A 17,736-nucleotide genomic window follows, 5' to 3' on the forward strand; every position below is an offset into this window, starting at 1 on the left:
TGTGTCTCGAGTGTGCTGTATTTGGCAAGAATATCTGGTTTTTCCTATATGAGGCTAGGTTATGTACATAAGGGGCTAGGTTAAGTTGAGCAGAGCTCCCTAATGGTGAGATGAAAGTCATGCATGGTGAAAAAGAACCACAGGTAAGAGGTCAGAAGTACTGTACCTGCCATGTATGGGGACTTAAAGCTTGCCTTGGACAGCATGCGGCACGCACCGGGCACAAACCAGCAAGAAAACACCTTGTGACCGCAACAGCGCTAATACGCCACCGGCATCGTTAGAGGCCCGGTTATTCTAGGATTTTTAGTTTAAATGAACTGCAGAACGGAGGCTCTAAATAGCTTCAGCTGTACACGCGCACTAAAGACTGCGCGGGCCAGCAGCGGTAAGTGCCCGCAAAATACGAGCAGCAAGCAGGATTCGAATCTAGATGAGAGCAAATCTAGATGTTACAACAGATCGTTTGCAAATGTAATTCAGATCTCAGAAGGTAAACATTAACGTGTGTCAGCAGTTCAAAATCTGGCAATTTGTAGGGTCCTCTTGAGATGTAAAGTAAGCAACAATGCAGAGCGTTAGAAAAAAGCTATTCCCTCCTGCTCACAGTTAAATAAACGTTCAGTCATGCACCATGCTAAGTAAATAATCCAGGCAGATTTCAACTATTTCAGACAGCGCAGCAGAAAGACAACGCGTCAGTTACACACGTTGCTTGTACCACGCCCCTCAAAGCCTTCACAAGTAGAAAACAAGGATGTTAAGAGCTCCCTTCAGAGCTACGCACATGTGACTTGGAATCCGGTCATGCCCAGGTCCATGCAGGCCCCTTCTGCGGGTTGATAAATTGAATACAATTTCGCTGGTTAATAAAACCCATTTCACAGCTCGTAGAAGATGATTGGCGTGAAAGGCTACAATGAAAGCATGGTATGAATAGACTAGTCAAACACTGGATTAGAACAAACACAAAGCTAGCAAAGATCAGTGTCTTGGTTGAACGCCATTCAGCATTGGTTGAACGCCATTCAGCATGCTAGAGTCTCGCGAGTGCTTGAGCCGATGACAAAGTTATTATCTAGATACATAGCATCTAAGGAATATCACGAATCCTTCGCTGATCCCTTGACATCGTTATTTCATGCAAAGTAAATACAAAACAGGAGCAAGTTAAAAGATCATTCATGAGCGGATCGCCAAAGCTTTTTAATGCCCGTTTTGTTGAAGCCCAATTCTGAACTAGATACTGAAGCAGAGTCATAGACAGGGTAGGGGCTGAGTGAGCATGGCACACCCAAAATCTGCAAATTCCCTCTCAGCAGCACTGTGTGGGCATTTACATATGTTAATATCACTGCATTGCTCTCCCACCACCTCGCCAACTACACTTGCTTCAGAAATAGTACTGTGAATTGTTTTTTTTTGGAATATGAACCATCCGTGTCCTGCGCTAAAGAAACAGTGGCTGCCGATCAGTGGAGTAACGAAGTGAAAGCCCCCCTACTCCGGTAAGTGCAAAAAGGTTTTTGGGGCTCAAAAAGACCCTCACTCCACTTGAGGTCAAGAGCCACAAAGGTAAATAACGAGTACACACTCATTCGTTGAAATTTTATAAAGTGTATTCAAAAAAGGGGGTGTGCCCTATATGCTTGCTTCCAGACGCCGATGTTTGTGAAGGAGACCACCTCTTGCAAGGTGGGATTTATCCCATGAACTTCACTATCTAATTTGAAATTTGACCCATAACTTTCACCATATCGCCCTGATTGAAAAAGGCGAGCGATTCGCTGAAACACGTGTCTCATATAGGGCACACCCCCTTTTTTGAATACACTTTATAAAATGTCAACAAATGAGTGTGCACTCGTTATTTACCTTTGTGGCGCTTGACCTCAAGTGGAGTGAAGGTCTTTTTGAGCCCCAAAGCTTCAGTCCCCACTTGTTACACAACCCTGGCTAAACCTGTAGTTCCAAAACTACCCTTGCACAACCGAGGATGGCATTTCAATGAGTAGATGCTCATTACAGAAGTCCACCTCTGATCCCATTAGACATTGGGAGATCCGCATGAAGTGAGCCTTATGAGGTAGCCCAATTTGGGAACACGTGCAACATCCAACCCATAATTGTTAAAATCCAAGTAGCAAAAACCAAGGTGAAATACAGGGCTGCACGGGATTTCACAGGCACCAGACTACAAATACTAGAAAAACTCGCTGAAACGTAGCCTGGGTTTACCTACTCCATCTCACTTCTGCCTTCAACACGGTCAACCATACCATCCTGCTCAACCGCCTCTGTGATAACCTGGGTATAACTGGTTCCAAACTTTGCTGTACACTCGGAGGTGGACTTGAACTACCTACAAGATGAACTGATTTGGAACAATATTATCTATGGTTGCGCGTATGGGCAAACCACTGTGCCACCCTGACAATTCTAGAGCTCGAATATTTTGGCAAAAACAGGGGCAGAGAATATCCCGTGACTCAAACAACTGTTAAACAATATAAATGCTGAAGAACATCGAACCAATTAGACCAAGAGGTGCAGAGAGTTCTGGCTGCACAAGTGGAATATATCTCCAACAATAGATAATCAGAAAACACAATTACCCAAACTAAAACCGTGGTCCATCTCCTGTGCAGTAATTGTTCAGTTGCTGGGAGCCAGTTTACTCGTGCACGATTTAACTGCGTAAAGCTGGGGCCCAATCTGGCAACTCTAGAGAGCCGAGATGCACATTGTGCAACATAGACAACGAAGATCTAGCCCACTTACTCTTCTGCCTTCTATATGTGTATATTCGGGTAAACACCCTAGTCCCTGTGCCATCTGGTTTAGGGTTCCTACAATATCGCCCGGCAGATTTGCTAAAAGATGAAACCCCCATTGCTAACCTGGGCACTTGAAATACAGACCGGGCAAGTGAGGAGCCTGGTGATAAAAAATGAAGAAATATGAATATCCATATAGATCACCAAGTTATTGAATTTCCCAGGCTTGCATATAAAAGGTTTTTTCTTTTAATGTTGCCGTTTGTTTTAAGGGATTGGACTATTGTCACGACTTCACTACACACATGGTCATCCTTTTAATGTTTGTTGCCATCCATATATTATAGGTTCTATAGAAAGTATGCATTTCTTCCTGCACTTTGTTTCACTAGCAATTTTTGTAATGTATATTGGTAAGATAGTTATTGTCCTAACTATCGCCCAATTTCCATTACTCCTTTTCTGGGCAAACTCTTGGAAAAGCTGGCCATCTCTCAGCTTAACCTTTCTAGTTCTGTTGGCCGTCTCCGCGTCCACTAGCCTGGCTTCAGAGCTTCCAGAAGCATGGAAACTGTTCTTCTGAACATCTGTGAAGATCTGCTCTCTAACCTTGACTTGTCCTCATCCTACTCCATCTCACTTCTGCCTTCAACACGGTCAACCATACCATCCTGCTCAACCGCCTCTGTGATAACCTGGGTATAACTGATCAGGTGCTGACCTCTCCTCTTGGATCGACCCTCCCAGGTCCAACTGGGGTCCTTCCTATCATCTATCTCCCTCTCTACCTGTGGTGTTCCCCAGGGGTCTAACCTCTCGCCCTGGCTTTTTAACCAATACCTGGCAACTCTTGCCCACTTCATTGCCATTTTATGCTCCAGTTTCCAGTGCTATGCTGACAATTTATTTTTAGGCTGCCATTGGCCACCTCCTCTCCTTCTCTCATCTCTGATTGCCTAACTGCCATTCAAGATTGGTGTGCCGCCAACGCTCTTTGTCTGAATGCCAGCAAGACAGATGCTCATCAGACCTTCACCCTCCTTTCCCCTCACTCTCTGGCCTGCCTCCCTTGGTCCTCATCCTACCACCAGCTGTGAGGCTAAGAACCTCTGGGTCATCTTTGACTCCACACTTTCCTTCACTGCCCACATCTCCGATGTCTCTAAAAAGTCAAACATCCTACTGCACCTCCTCAGGAGGTACTCTGCCCTTCCCCTTGTTCCGCCAGAAGCTCACCGTCTCAAGGTCTGGTTCGCTATGTTTGACTATTTAACAGCCTCTTTCTCAATCTACCTGCCTCTACTCTCCGCACTCTGCAACTAATCCAGAACAGGACTGCGAGACTTGTCCTTGGCCTCAAGCCCTGGGATCGTATCTCCAGCTCTGAAATCTAACCATTGGCTCCCAGTGGACGCAAGGATTATATTCAAAACCCTCTGCATTGTCCACAAGGCTTTCTCTGGCCTGGGTCCAAAATCCCTTCAGTATCCCTCTGCAAATACCTCCCCTCTCGAGCTCGTCGCTCCTCTACCTCCAACTCCCTCAGGGTCAGTCGTTTTTCCAAGAAACAAGCTGGGGTTAGATCTCTTCGACTGGGGCCTCCCTCTGGAACACCCTCCCTGCCACTCGGAAAATTGAGGCGAACCATCTCCGGTTCTGGAAGCATCTCAATACCTTCCTCTTTGCTTCTGCCTTCACCTCTGCACTCTCCTCTGCTGATATCTCTCGGCACTGTGCACCTGGCCTACCCTGTCTTCCGGGACCAGGTACCTGCACACCCTCCCACACTGCCTCTGCCACTGCGTGCACTGGTGTATGTATCTGTACCCATACAGTGCCCCCCTTTTTCTTCCTGCACTCAAACACACCCAGTCTGCTGCCTTAAACCCAGCACTTGCCTCTTGCTGTCTGCACTTCCACTGTTTGTTTTCTTTTATTCTTTGTTTTCTCCTTTGCTGCGCACTTTCCACTTTTCCCCCTCCCATGCACTTTTCCCTGCTCCCTCTCCCATGCAATTCTGCGTTCTCAATGTCACTGGGCCTAGTAAGATAGTTTTGTTCTCCCCTTTCCCCCTCCCTTATCTGGTCACGCTCTGAAACACCTGTACGACAGCAATATAAAAAAAATATCAATATCAATTGAATACTTGTGCCGGGTCATTGGACGAGGAACGTTTTGCTATATTCAGCAATAATCCAAAAGTGTTCAAAGTTAAATTGACTGACTGGGAGATCCTTACAAAGACGATAGATGCCCATAGTACACTTAAGGTAGAATGTCTACTCTGCCTGGGTGGCAGTGTGTAACCCTGAAAAAATAAATAAAGTCACCATCTCTGCATTGTACTTGTGTTCTCGTAGGACAATGCCAAGGTTTAAGCACTGGGTAGGTTTAGCAACAGGATTGGCTAGGATACTAAATGAAGTAGGTTTAGACAAATGTGCATTGGCTTAAATTCTCCAACAACTTAATTATCTTCACAACCGTCACTGACAAACCAAACCTCAGCAGAACAGCCTACTGGTTAGCAATTACCAAGTAAAGGCCAGTATCCATGGTGTATTCACTCTTCTCCACCCCTGGCAGCTGCAGAATACATACATGGCAACATTATGCAACCAAAAATCTGTAGGAATCTTAAAGTTTCAAAAATATTGATTTTTCTTTAATAAAAAACAAATCGGTATTTGTTGCCACTAAATCGGTAGGACTACTTAAAAAGCAGTATCCTACCACCTAAATTGGTAGGGTTGGCAAGTATGTAGCAGGTGCCGGAGAGAGGGGCGCTGTGTTGTGCAACTACGCTGAAGATATAGCATATTGCACTTGCAGGCAGGTGGAAGTGGCGAGATTAGCGCAGGGCAGGGCTGAAACGTGCAGTTTCCCACCGGCTCCTGGCGCAAGCTCACACCTGCCAGAACTCATTAGGAGGAGTGGCTCACCATTGCTTCAGCGGCTCGCCCCAGCATGTAGATGACTGGCACCGGGGAGCTGAGGTACGGTAAACCATGTGGCTGTTGATATTCAGAAGTGCTGAAGAGGATCTCATGGGCGCCTCCGACAGTCTGGGGAGGTTGCACTGGCACACGGGTCTGCTAACTGCTGCCAGTAACAACACCATTATAAAAGCAGCAGCTTGGACATATCCCCACTGAAGAACGTTCCTGGGATTCGGTGTACTTGCGCACCCTTCAGCCATGGCTGAACAGGCTGCTAAACCCAGCTAAAAAAATAAATAAAAAAAAATAGGTATTTGTTGCCACTAAATCGGTAGGACTGCTTAAAAAGCGGTATCCTACTGCCTAAATTGGTAGGGTTGGCAAATATGGGAATAAGTTACTCTGAATAACACATCGCGTTTTAATATAAGTCAATTATGTTGACGTATATAAGAGGTCATTTTCATTCGCCATTGGCTAGTGATCATGGACTCCTGGTGAGTATTCTGCACAAACACACCGCACACCATTTCTTAGGAGGTGGTGAGTGACTATAGTTGGCTAGTAGTTGCACCTTGAAAAGTTCATCCAGGGTATAGAAAGTTGATGCAATATTTTTGTAAAAATTTCTCAATGCTTCGAAGTAACATTATATAGAGGATCTTTCTTAGCCGGATGGGCTGGAGTCTGGATGTTGTGCCTGTTCTGTCCTGTGCCGTCACGGCCAGATGGGTGGTCACCACCCATGCGGGTGGACACCAACCCAGTAGGACAGCAATATCAACCACATCTTTGCAAGCCAGTACCCATGAAATATGTGCTCTAGCCTTGATAAAGACCCCGAGAGGTCGAAACATGTGTCGGCTGAACACCAAAGAGCACAATAAACTATACGTATGAAAGTATTAACATGCTATAAAGACTACAAATTATTTCATAAAGTGCAAGTATGATAGGATAGGTTATTTATAACGTGCTTACAGGGGTGTTGCTAGGTCTGGAAAAGATCAGGGGCTAACCTAATGCAGGGACTGGTGGGATTCGGGGCTAGCTATAGCCTTTTGGTTGTAGTCCCCGAGTTCTACAATCAAAAGACCAGGGGCTATAGCCCCCGCAGCCGTCCCCCCCACCAGCAACACCCCTATGTGCTTAGCGGACCCTGGGATCTCCGTGCCGTCTTGCTTCCAAGGTCTCCTTGCAATCACAGTCATTTGGTAACATGGTCTATACACACTGATTAACGATGCATTCTTGTATGAAATGTATATCATATTAAAGTGATATTGCAACTATATTTTTTGTAGTGTACTTGGGAACAATGCTATGTGATGCCACTTCCTGTTTGGTCAAGGTTTGAAAGGTCGCGTTTCATTGCTGTGTATACCAACTAAATGCAAGTACACCAAGTAAGAGCAATGGGGGTTACAGGGGGGGGGGGGGGGGGGACTCCTATCTGAACAATGCGACTATTTTCCATCTGCAAGACGGATGGCTCTTCCACGAGGAGTAAAATGACAGTCACACTGCAGCACCCCATTTCCAGCTGCTGCTAAGCGAGATAAGGGAACATAAGGCACTGCAGTGTGTACATTACAAGTGAACCTCTTCCTGCCAGAGCCGCTTTTACTTCCTAGTAACGTATTGACCTCCCTATCGTCAATGACAGCCTTCCTTTAAAACAAGAACATTTTCCTGTTTACACAGGGGTTTGCTCGTCCATGCAGAAAGGTTCTCCTCTTGCAAGGTCTACTCGCTCGGGCAATCAGGGTGTGTGCACACTTCCCCGGTTCCACCAGCGCAGAGAATACAGGCCAGCCATCACCGCTGCAGACATGGAGGCGAGCCAGCCATCTGTAAGTGGAATTGGGATGAGATGGGGGTGAGCAGTGGAGATTGGTCAGACTTTTGCACCTTGCATCTATGCCACTAAGCCTTCACAGTGTGCACGCCATTATGCTGCAAACTAACACCTGGTATTGCAAATAGGAATGCAATTTAAATCAAGACAAATCAAAGTGCTTGGGTCACTGAAAGGATACAGACATCGGCTGTGAAATCTAGACCCGACTGGGCTTGTGGCACATCACATTTTATAGATTGGAATTTGCATAAACTACAATTTAGATGCAATCCAGTGTGACAACATTTCAAATGTAGTGACAAAATTCATACAAAACTGAGAAACCGAGAAGAGAGTGCATACAGCTTAAAACAGTAATATTATCTAGAGGACTGATTAGCTTCACTGCCAGACTCCCTTCTAATTGTTAAAATTGGAGTCCGCCCCACCAGGACTGTCCGCTATAGCTCGAGTGCTTGGGATACTGAATGCTATTGCTGCCTATCAAAAGGCGGCCACTCTAGTATACTCCGCCCCGACAAGTGCAACAGCCAATCAAGAGCACAAGCTATTCAGAAAGTGGCGTATCTGATTGGCCACTGCGTGCAAGTGTTCCGACACGTCTACTGGATTAGATCCCAGCTCATGTACCACTTGCCACCACCCATTTTGAAGTACCACAAACACTAGAACTGGGTTACTATTAACTGATATGCTGTGTCCCAATTCATCAGCACGAGAATCCAATCAGTGAAATGCAGACTGGACAACATTTAAAAAAAAAAAAAAAATATATATATATATATATATATATATATATATATATATATATATATAGACACATGCAGAAGGCACTGGGGGCCACGTCACATTGGCACACCAAATGAAGTGTGGAGAATATATATATATTTTTTTTTTTACACGCCCACGGTAATGACCGTGTAGTTATGGTTAAGTTGCTAAACCCATAGGAAGAACATTTTTTGTGCGGCTTATATCTTCGTCCCCCCTGGACGAATCCACACCAAACTTTGCAAAAGTATATGGCCCACTCTGAATTGTTTTGCTAAGTTTGGTGAGGTTTGGTCCGGGGGGGCAAAGTTATAGGGGGGGGGGTCCCAACATTTCTTTTTTCCCAAAGACTGAATGGGGGTAAAAAATAAAATATATGCTCACGCCTATAGCCAAAACCGCTGGTCGGATTTTCACCAAATTTGCGGCAGGAGCAGTGGCTTGGCCCCAAAAGCGTGCCTTTGTAAACTTGGTGAAAATCTGTCTGGTAGCTTTTTTTTTTTAAACGACCAAAAAGGTGGTCACAAAAAATTAGTGATATCTATGTCCGGTCCGTGGACACACTTGCCTGTTCGCTCTGCGGACACAACACCGATTGGTTAATCGGCTTGCGTCATGTCCGCGGACATTCAACGTGTTCGCTGATTGGATGGTGAAGAGCATGAAGTGCATCAGATTTTTGGAAACGCCCGCCATCTTGGATTCACGGACAGCGGCCGCAGACATCGTGGTAAAAACATTTAAAAAAAACACAGCATTGCACTTATCAAACTTATCAAATAATCTCTGGGAGATGAGGGGTGATGAGGATGGGATGGGATATGGCTGCAAGAAGCAAAAAAAGTGTTTTTTGCTGCTAAAGTCCGCAAACAGTTCGGATGTTCGCCAACAGTCCTGAAAAGTTCGGACACTTCAGCATTACAGGGTTGGTGAAATGCAGTTCTTTGACGGCTTATAACTTTGGCACCACATAATTGAACTGCATGAAATTGTGCATGTATATTTTGGACCTGATTCTGAGTGAGTATGCAAAGTTTCGTGGGATTCTGTCATGAGGGGGGGGGGGGGTCCCAAAATATTGTAAAGGCTTAGAAATGTGGTTGCATTTGCAAATCTACACAAACTGTTTGAAAACAGATCATAGATGTAGGCGTTTTCGTAAAGTCTGAATGGATTTTGTCAAGTCGGGGCTAAGTTATATGACAATTGTATGTGCATACATTTGACACTTTTGAAAAAATAAAACATGGGTGGATTTCCAGCAAACTTGCGTAAGGAGCATTGGCAAGGACCTACAGGCATGGTTTTGCAAATGTGCCAGCGTTTTATTATTTGACAAGTGTCATAATGTAGCTACAAAAAAATAGCAGTATACCTTTAGTGACTGAGGGGTAGCCTGTGGCCTTGGGCAGTGGCCAGATTGTCCGGGTCAAAGGTCATGATCCGGAAAATCTGACTACTGGCCATGACCACAAGGGACAAAACATAGGATTAAAGTGGCCATGTCTACCTGGGACTGGCTTTGTGGTAAAGTTATTCGAAATTGAAAAATCCTCTATTTTAGCACCCCGGGTTCCCGCTTTGGGAACCTAGGGTGCTAATGGCCTGGATCCCCCATTTTAGGGGCTGAAATGGGGGGGATAATGGTCCAGAGACCTCGTTTTCCACCCTCGCTTTGCTTGGGCTGATAACTTGGCCTGCTGGGCCAGTATCCACCGTTCCAGTCCCTGGAACTGAGGATTAACACCCCGATATTCCCATTAGAATAACACAAAATGGAAATGTTGGAAAATCTTATTGAGTATGTACTTTACTGAGAAATATAAAGTAGATGGAGTTTATACATTTTTTTTGTTCTATTTCTTAACTGTGAAAGGTGGTTCTTAAAGGAATAGGTCTGTTTTTGGATGTATTTTTTTTGGCGGGAGAGCTGTGAACGAAAGGTGGGGGAGGGAAATGAGGGAAGAGGAACCAAACACTAATTTGGAGGGGTAGGTGGTCAAGGGAAAATGTTGCGCTTGTGTTATTTCTAAGTTAGGGAGCACTGTTTCTCATGCCCCTTGATTATAGCAGTGGTGGTGGCTCTTGGGGAGGAGGGATGGCATTAGCTGATGCCATTTTAAGATAAATAGCAGTTTTGCTACAAGTATGTACTGTGTACTAGATTGTTAATGGATAAGGAGTAGGAATAGGTGTTGGAGCTGTGCAAGGGAAATTTTGAAGTTGAAAGGTCCTAGATCAGTAGAAAATGCGGTTCTGAACTGTCCGCTAAACAGAGATCTGATTGTGAAGTGCGGACGGGTTCTCGGACAGGTCATCATGCCACGTGCCAGTGTATGGTCATGTGGCACTGTCCAGAAGGTCCGCTATGAAATCAGATGTTCGTAGACGTCTACGGATGCAAAACTAGTTGCAAAAAGTGTGGGAAGTGTTAAAAATGATTCCAGAAGGTGGGAAATGGCAGAGTTTTAAGGTCACACTTTGTAAATTGGACACAAACATTGCTATATTGGGTAAGTATGATATTAGTAAGTTGTAGTAAAATAGCATGAGCTGGTAAAAACCTATGAAATTCACTAAAAAAAAAAAACTTTGTTAAAGGGACGTTATGGTTTCAAGTAAAATCGAAAAACTCCAGAAATTCACCAGTTATGGTAAGCTAAACAACCATAACTCACGCCACCACGGTGCACTGCTAAGAATAACACCCAGGACATTAAAGATATCAAATGTCATTGATGACATCACATATCTGGGCCACTTGTTTTTGTTTGACATATAGGCCAGGTGGTTTTGTTCACTGGCAGTCAGAATAATAAAATTGAAAAAGGTGCTTTATATCTAGACGTTAAACTTGTCATATGTTCGAGTACTTTCCTTAGGGTTTGGTCTCAGCTCATGGTGCACATACATGGGGAAATGAGCAGGCCTCAAAACACAATTCATTTGTATACATGAAGATAAACTTTAATGTCATTAACATTTTCTGATGATGCAGTTTTTCTTCTTTACTTTAGTTTCCCTGTATGTGCCTCTGACTTGAATGCATTGTGGTTCTTCAAATGTATTGTTTGTACCAGCACAAGTGCTTCAAGTCTTGAATTGTTAGCTAGTTATTACATGTTTACATTACTCAAAACTTATAAGGTAGCATTCATTATTGTACTATCCAAAATTACAAGATTATAAATACTGTACTTCTATGGTGCATGCTGCAGTCATTGCCTATGTTTATATAGGATTAGGTTTCTGTATTAACAACACTCCAATACGATATTAGATGAGTACATTCTTTAATAGATTAAGTAGTTCATGATCGGTCTCCCGATCACCCCTGACATCTTGTTACCAACAATATAAACACAACTCCTTGTAGGGACTCTTCATCAAAATGTATTTCACATGTGATGTCATCAGTGACATTTGTGATGGCATCTTTGATGTCCTGGGTGTTGGTCTTAGCAGTACAAAGTGGTGGCGCTAGTTTTGTTGTTTAGCTTACCAGAACTGGCAAATTTCTGGGGGTTTTCGATTTTACTCGAAACCATAACATCCCTTTAACAAAGTTTTTCTTTGAACTTCATAGGTTATTAGTCCAACATAACCATAATGTCCCTTTAACAAAGTTTTTTCAGTATATAGCTCATTTGGTGGGCCAATGTGATGTGGCCCTCCCAGTGCCTTCTGCAAGTTCCAGGGACCATGCCCCACTCTGCTCCGAAGAGCAAAAACTATTCTGTATAGGCCATGTGCATCCTAGGGGCGAGTGGGCCATTCAGCTGCTTAACAGAAACTTTGAAGAAAAAACAACCACAAGAGAAATGTTACCTGCTGCCATGTGAACAAGAATGTTCTGGTTGGGCCGTAGGTTTCCAAAGTCGAAGATAATCATGTAGGCTGTGATGTAGTTCACCAGAAAGGCCGCCGCTTCCTCGAAGCTCATTTCTTCTGGCATGATGAAGGTGTGACTGGCCTGGACAGTGACCAACTCCTGCCACAACCCCGACCGGTTCAGCACCATCACCTTGTCCCCAACCTGAAAAATGGTGAATAGCATTATGATATATGCAAGGAAATCACAATTTAAAGAATACAAAGTGCTGTTCCTGTTCTATTAGCACTTTAAAGATTCTTTGGAATACTGCAGTGCTCTCATTTTCCAGCATTTCATTCCGTTTTACGTTCATGTAAATGGTTTGTATGGAGGACCCCAAATTACAATCGGATCACTTATAACACGCTTAATACCAACGAGTGGTTTCTAAGCGTGGGATCTTTATTCAAACCTGTGTTGCGCTGCGTTGTCTTGCTTCCAAGACAAACGCGTAGCCCCCGAAATATCAGTCCTACCCTTCCTCAAAAATCAGTCTACAGGTAACGTGGCAAAGTTGCGGGTCTCGTTGGCATTTCTTGCTGGGTTGGGGGACGAGCGGTGGATTGGGAAAGAAGAAATGTAAAACCATACATCCATGCACTTTAGGAAGTGGAATATGTTCATAAGTAGTATTCTACAGTATGCCACTAATGTGTTATAACTTTAACATTATATGTGGGGAAATTATGCATGATAGTACCCGGACAGGGGGGGGGGGGGGTGGCGCCTCACAATCAATGGGTAGACTCAGAATGCAGGCGTTTCCAGACAGTAATCCCACCGCCCTGATCCTCTGGGCTGGCGCCCGCCATCTCCCCTCGCTGGGGAATCAGGCAAGTCTTCGGCTGCCTCGTTTACTTTTTTTTATTGTTTTCAATGGCCTCCATGGAAAGGCAAAGAGCACTTAGTTTTCCCTTCCCCAGCGGCCATTTTGTAAACTTTTCTGTTCCAAAATGCTTGCATTTTGGAAGAGAAAGAAAAATGCTTTTAGTGCCTGGGTTTACGGGGCTTATTGCTTAGTACCCCGGCCCATAACACGGGGGGCCTATTTTTTTTTCTGTTCCCGAAACACCAGCGTTTCGGGAACAGAAATTCAAAAAGATAGCTGCCAGGGAAGTCCTGCTCGAACAGCGGTTTGGAAACCACCATCCGGTGCACCAAAAACATCTTACCATAGGCAGTAATTATTCCCAGATATCCACAAATTTACTGGCATATCAATTTCACACTGGACCTTACCCATACGGATACATTAAGCCAATCGCACAACCTGAAATACCATCCAATGTTCACAACATTGGACACTCCTGCATAACAGTCCTAGAAACAACCCATGCATTGAACCTTACCCATACAGATACAAAAAGCCAGTGCACACAAACAACCATCTGCAAGCCAACACGCCAGTTTCGCCTGGTTCTGGACCCATCCTATCACTCTTCCCTCACAACCCTGTCCTCTTACTTGCAGAGCCACGTGAGCCCTTGGAGTCTGCTCCTGGGTGGTAGTGGTGTTGCGGTATAAATCAACATAACATTTAATAAAACAAAACCTTCTATATTTTGGACGTGGTAGTTGTGTTTTTAACAAGAGTACATTTCTTTGAAGTCTTTAAAAAAAAATGTACAGAACTGGAAAATGTTTGAGGTACGTTCTTAACCCTCCGTTACCTTTCTTGCCTCAACCCATGTGGCTTTACCCAATACTTTATCATGAACATATGTTTGTGGTTCTGTGTTTTATTACACTGCTCCAAACCACAAATTAGTTTACATGAAACTTCGTACATTTTAATATACCTAGCAATTAACATTAAGGGTTGGAAAAAAATACTCCATTCAATAACCCAAACACTGTCTGAACTTAGTCATCAACTAGGCCCATGACAAGGCCACAGATTGCTCTTTAACTTACTCTAGCCTTAAAACTCAAAGGTGTATTATGTCCCATGGGAGCTTAACCTCCAAAAACAGTATTTATTATAAACCTGTTGTAAAGTCCGATTGCATGTAATCCATTTAAACCGAATCACTGACCAGCCTTAAGCAACATCTTCGCACCACGGGGCCAAACCAGTTCCTGAGGACACATTGATCGTTAGCATTCAGAGCTAGCCTAGCATTCGGAGATAGCCAAGTGCGGCTTCCATCTGCAAACGCTCCACAAATTGCACTCTCAAACTAAGACAATGTACCTGGTCCTCACCTCCACTCTTCTCCCTCACAGCTGCCTGCCAATCACCAGCAGAGTGCTGCATTGCCATGGAAATGCAAGTGGCACCACATGCACTTCCGATGCCAACTTCCACGGCAGCCAGCTAACTGGTAGATCTTTTGAGCGACCATGGGTCATATGCACGTCGCGGCCAGTTTCAGCAGCTGATCTTGAGCACCCTAGACTTATCTAGAAGCTTTGCTCTGGGCCATTTTCTTGGGCAGAGCGCAGTTGCCATCCAGTATGGTCTACCAAGTGCTGTATTACTGCTCAATTACCACTGGCGAGAAGGCACAGCAATAAGTAAAAAAGCACTAGGCAGGCATAGCAGCCAATCATGCACTACGCAGGCATAGCTTTAAAAAACAGGAGGGGGGAGTGTCCCAAAAGCAGTAGTGGAATGGGACTACAACTGGACAAAAGAACACTAGAGTCCACACTGCTATACCATTTACTTTAAGAGAACTTTTGGTAGTAATTGGTTATTAAGTGCATCAAGCTGATATCACTAAAAAACAAATTGATGGCTGTAGCACACTCTGAAAGCAGTCAAGACAATCTCTTGATAAGAAAGAAAAAGGTGAAATGTATTGCTTGTGTTTCAAAGACCATAAAATGGGGGAAACAGTTTTAAGAATAGTTAAATCTAAAGTAAGACAATAAAACAGAAAATCAGAAAACAAGTTTGAACAAACACTTTGTTCATCACAATCAAGTGGTTAACAGAAAAATGAACAGTAAATAAATGTCAACTCCAGGTATTTACTTAAATTCAAGCAATTCTTGAATTGATGAACTTTTCAATTTTTCAGTTAACAAAGTTTTCCTATTTTAATTGACAGGACTGCCTACGTAACTCAATTAAAGAAAGACCAAAAAGCAAAACAAAAGCTAATAAGACATCTTCTACACGTTTCGGCAAAAGAGCCACCTGTCTGGCAAACGATTCTAGATGGGTATAGTTGCCTTCCTCAGGGCGAAAAAGAAAACTGGACCCTGTGGGGAAGAAAAAACATAATAGCGGCCAATCATTTTGCTCAGAAGACGCACCAAATCCAGCAGTAGAAGACCAAATCTTATTCACCCTCCCTGCCGCTAAGCCACCTACCAAAAACAACTTGTCCCCTCTGGATCCACTCGGGCATATGACCAGCGCCTTTCCCAGAGAAGGAAACTGGTGAATTCCTAGAGCCCCTTTTCAGTTGGGCTATTGTGTCACAAGTGACATCTGTAAACTGAAACTATTAGATAACGAGCAATGGCATATGAGGGACATTGCTTGCAGGGGTGGTTTGGCCATCCACCCACCTATTGACTGTACATTTCCATGGCCATGCAAATTCCCTATGGTCAGTTCCTGCCCCTCCCAAAGCACCTCTTCATGGGAACCCTGAGCTCGCTTTAATTAAGCCTTACCATCAAACTTTGCACTCAAAGTGCCTGCCATTGTTTTTTATTTACGAAGTCTGAGAGTTGTAAACCCGCTACTGGTGTGATAAAAATGTCTTAAAGTCTGCCTTCACACCGAGTGTGCGTTTCACTTAAGCCCTATTGAAAACAAGCACTGACAAAGCCAATAGTTCTGGCTTGTGTCCAAGTATTCGGCATTTGCCAGCCACTGCTATTAGAAGTCCAGCAACTTGCACCATTTTGCACCTGCTACCATCAATGGCCAGTTAATACCACTAATGCAGTGTCTGGCAAGTGCCTTTCCCAAGCCTACACAAAATCCCAAACTGTTGGCATTGCCAATGCTTGTTCCAATTGTGCCCAGCTTGTGTAGATATTTTTGGGCCAATAAATGTTTAGGCCCCCTGCCCAACACCTTTCCCAAAAAGAACCATTGGATACACAATCATTTTGTTTGGGTGCTCATAATAAGAACTAAAACTAATGGAAAATGGGGGTGGGGTGAGAAAAAAAAGCAGTATTAACAAGCAAAAAGAGGGGTTGTAGGGGCGCAACTCTGAGTCCCAGCAGCATCTGCTCAAAAGTCCAAAGATCTTATCCTTCTAGTGCTCTTTCATGCCTCAGAAATCATTGGGAAGGCAGATTGGTTTCAGGTGTTCAGGGTTGAATCCCTCTGGGAAGTACCAGTCTATAGCAGCAAGGAATTCTGGTAGCTGTAGTGTATAACCAGCCAGGATCCCAACTCACCCCCAATTTCAATGTGAACCCTCAATAGGGAGTTGGGTGGGGGAGATTAGGCACGTGTAGCCAATAGTTTTCACGTATTTGTGAAGGCAAAAAGAAGGGTGGCAGGGGTGCAACTCTGGGTCCCAGATGCAATAACAGTCCAAAGAATTTCTCCTCCTTGCATGCTTTCATGCCTCAGCAATTAGGGAGGCTGATTGGTTTCAGGTGTTCAAGGTTGAATTGAGATAAGAAACTGCCAAGTTATATATCACCCCCAGCTGTACTAGAAAAGGATTGCAAGTCACATTTAGTTCAATGACCCCATACGGCCAAGAAACTTCTTGTGGTACTTTGTCACATCCGTCAGACAAAATCTCAACCAAAAAAAAATGTATATATACAACTTTAAACAAAATTGTTTTTTGCACTGTAAATTACTTACTAAATTGAGTAATCTTTTAAGTGGTTACCGCCGAAAGGAAAGGCAGTAGACCAGTTCGAGCCCCTGCTTGATTGAAAGTATTGGACTGAGGTATTGGCCACAGACCAAAACCTAGTCACATTTACATGTGCCAACTCTGACCACAAAGAAGGCACGGAGTCTCCAGCGCACACTCGCTACAACATCCAACATTCCCAACACCTTGCTATCAACACCCCTTGATAACGCACACCTAGCTCGCCTGTGTCCCAACGCCCCAAAGATACACACCAACTGGATCCATGGGTCAAACTTCCACAAGTACAGAAACAGAACCAAAGTCCCAATCGCATATATTAACTGCACACGCCAACAGCGCCGAACACAAACAAGTCAACAGACCCCAAAATTGTCGGCCAACAAATCCACAAACTAGCAAAATAGTAATTACATGGCAAACATTGGGCTTTTTAGATTGGTTGGCAAAATTCGTACGTTTAACTAGGCACTAGTCCATGGCCCAACCACAGTTTAAAATGTCCAAGCTGTGGAGAAAAACTATGGTTAAACAGCAAATACATTAACAAAGAGCACTGTTCCAAATAACTTGTTAATGCTTTAATGTCACTAAACAGAGGCCACAACTTCCTCAAACTGATACCGCCGGCACAACGCTCCAAAGCAGCACCCAACGACACAGACCTCACAACACAAACATAATGTGAAGGACAGAATAGTGCATC

At 44.0% G+C, this 17,736-nt stretch overlaps 1 protein-coding gene across 1 annotated transcript in view; it reads right to left on the minus strand.

Moving 5' to 3' along the window:
• Nucleotides 1–17,736, minus strand: part of VAT1 (vesicle amine transport 1) — a 204,983-nt gene that overhangs the window by 48,299 nt on the left and 138,948 nt on the right. Inside the window, exon 2 of the mRNA XM_069634196.1 lies at nucleotides 12,177–12,384. Within this exon, the coding sequence (XP_069490297.1) occupies nucleotides 12,177–12,384 (208 nt within the window). The remainder of the gene's footprint in view (nucleotides 1–12,176; nucleotides 12,385–17,736) is intronic.

The sequence above is a fragment of the Ambystoma mexicanum genome, chromosome 13 (assembly GCF_040938575.1).
Source record: "Ambystoma mexicanum isolate Mex_15411 chromosome 13, UKY_AmexF1_1, whole genome shotgun sequence".
NCBI lineage: Eukaryota > Metazoa > Chordata > Amphibia > Caudata > Ambystomatidae > Ambystoma > Ambystoma mexicanum.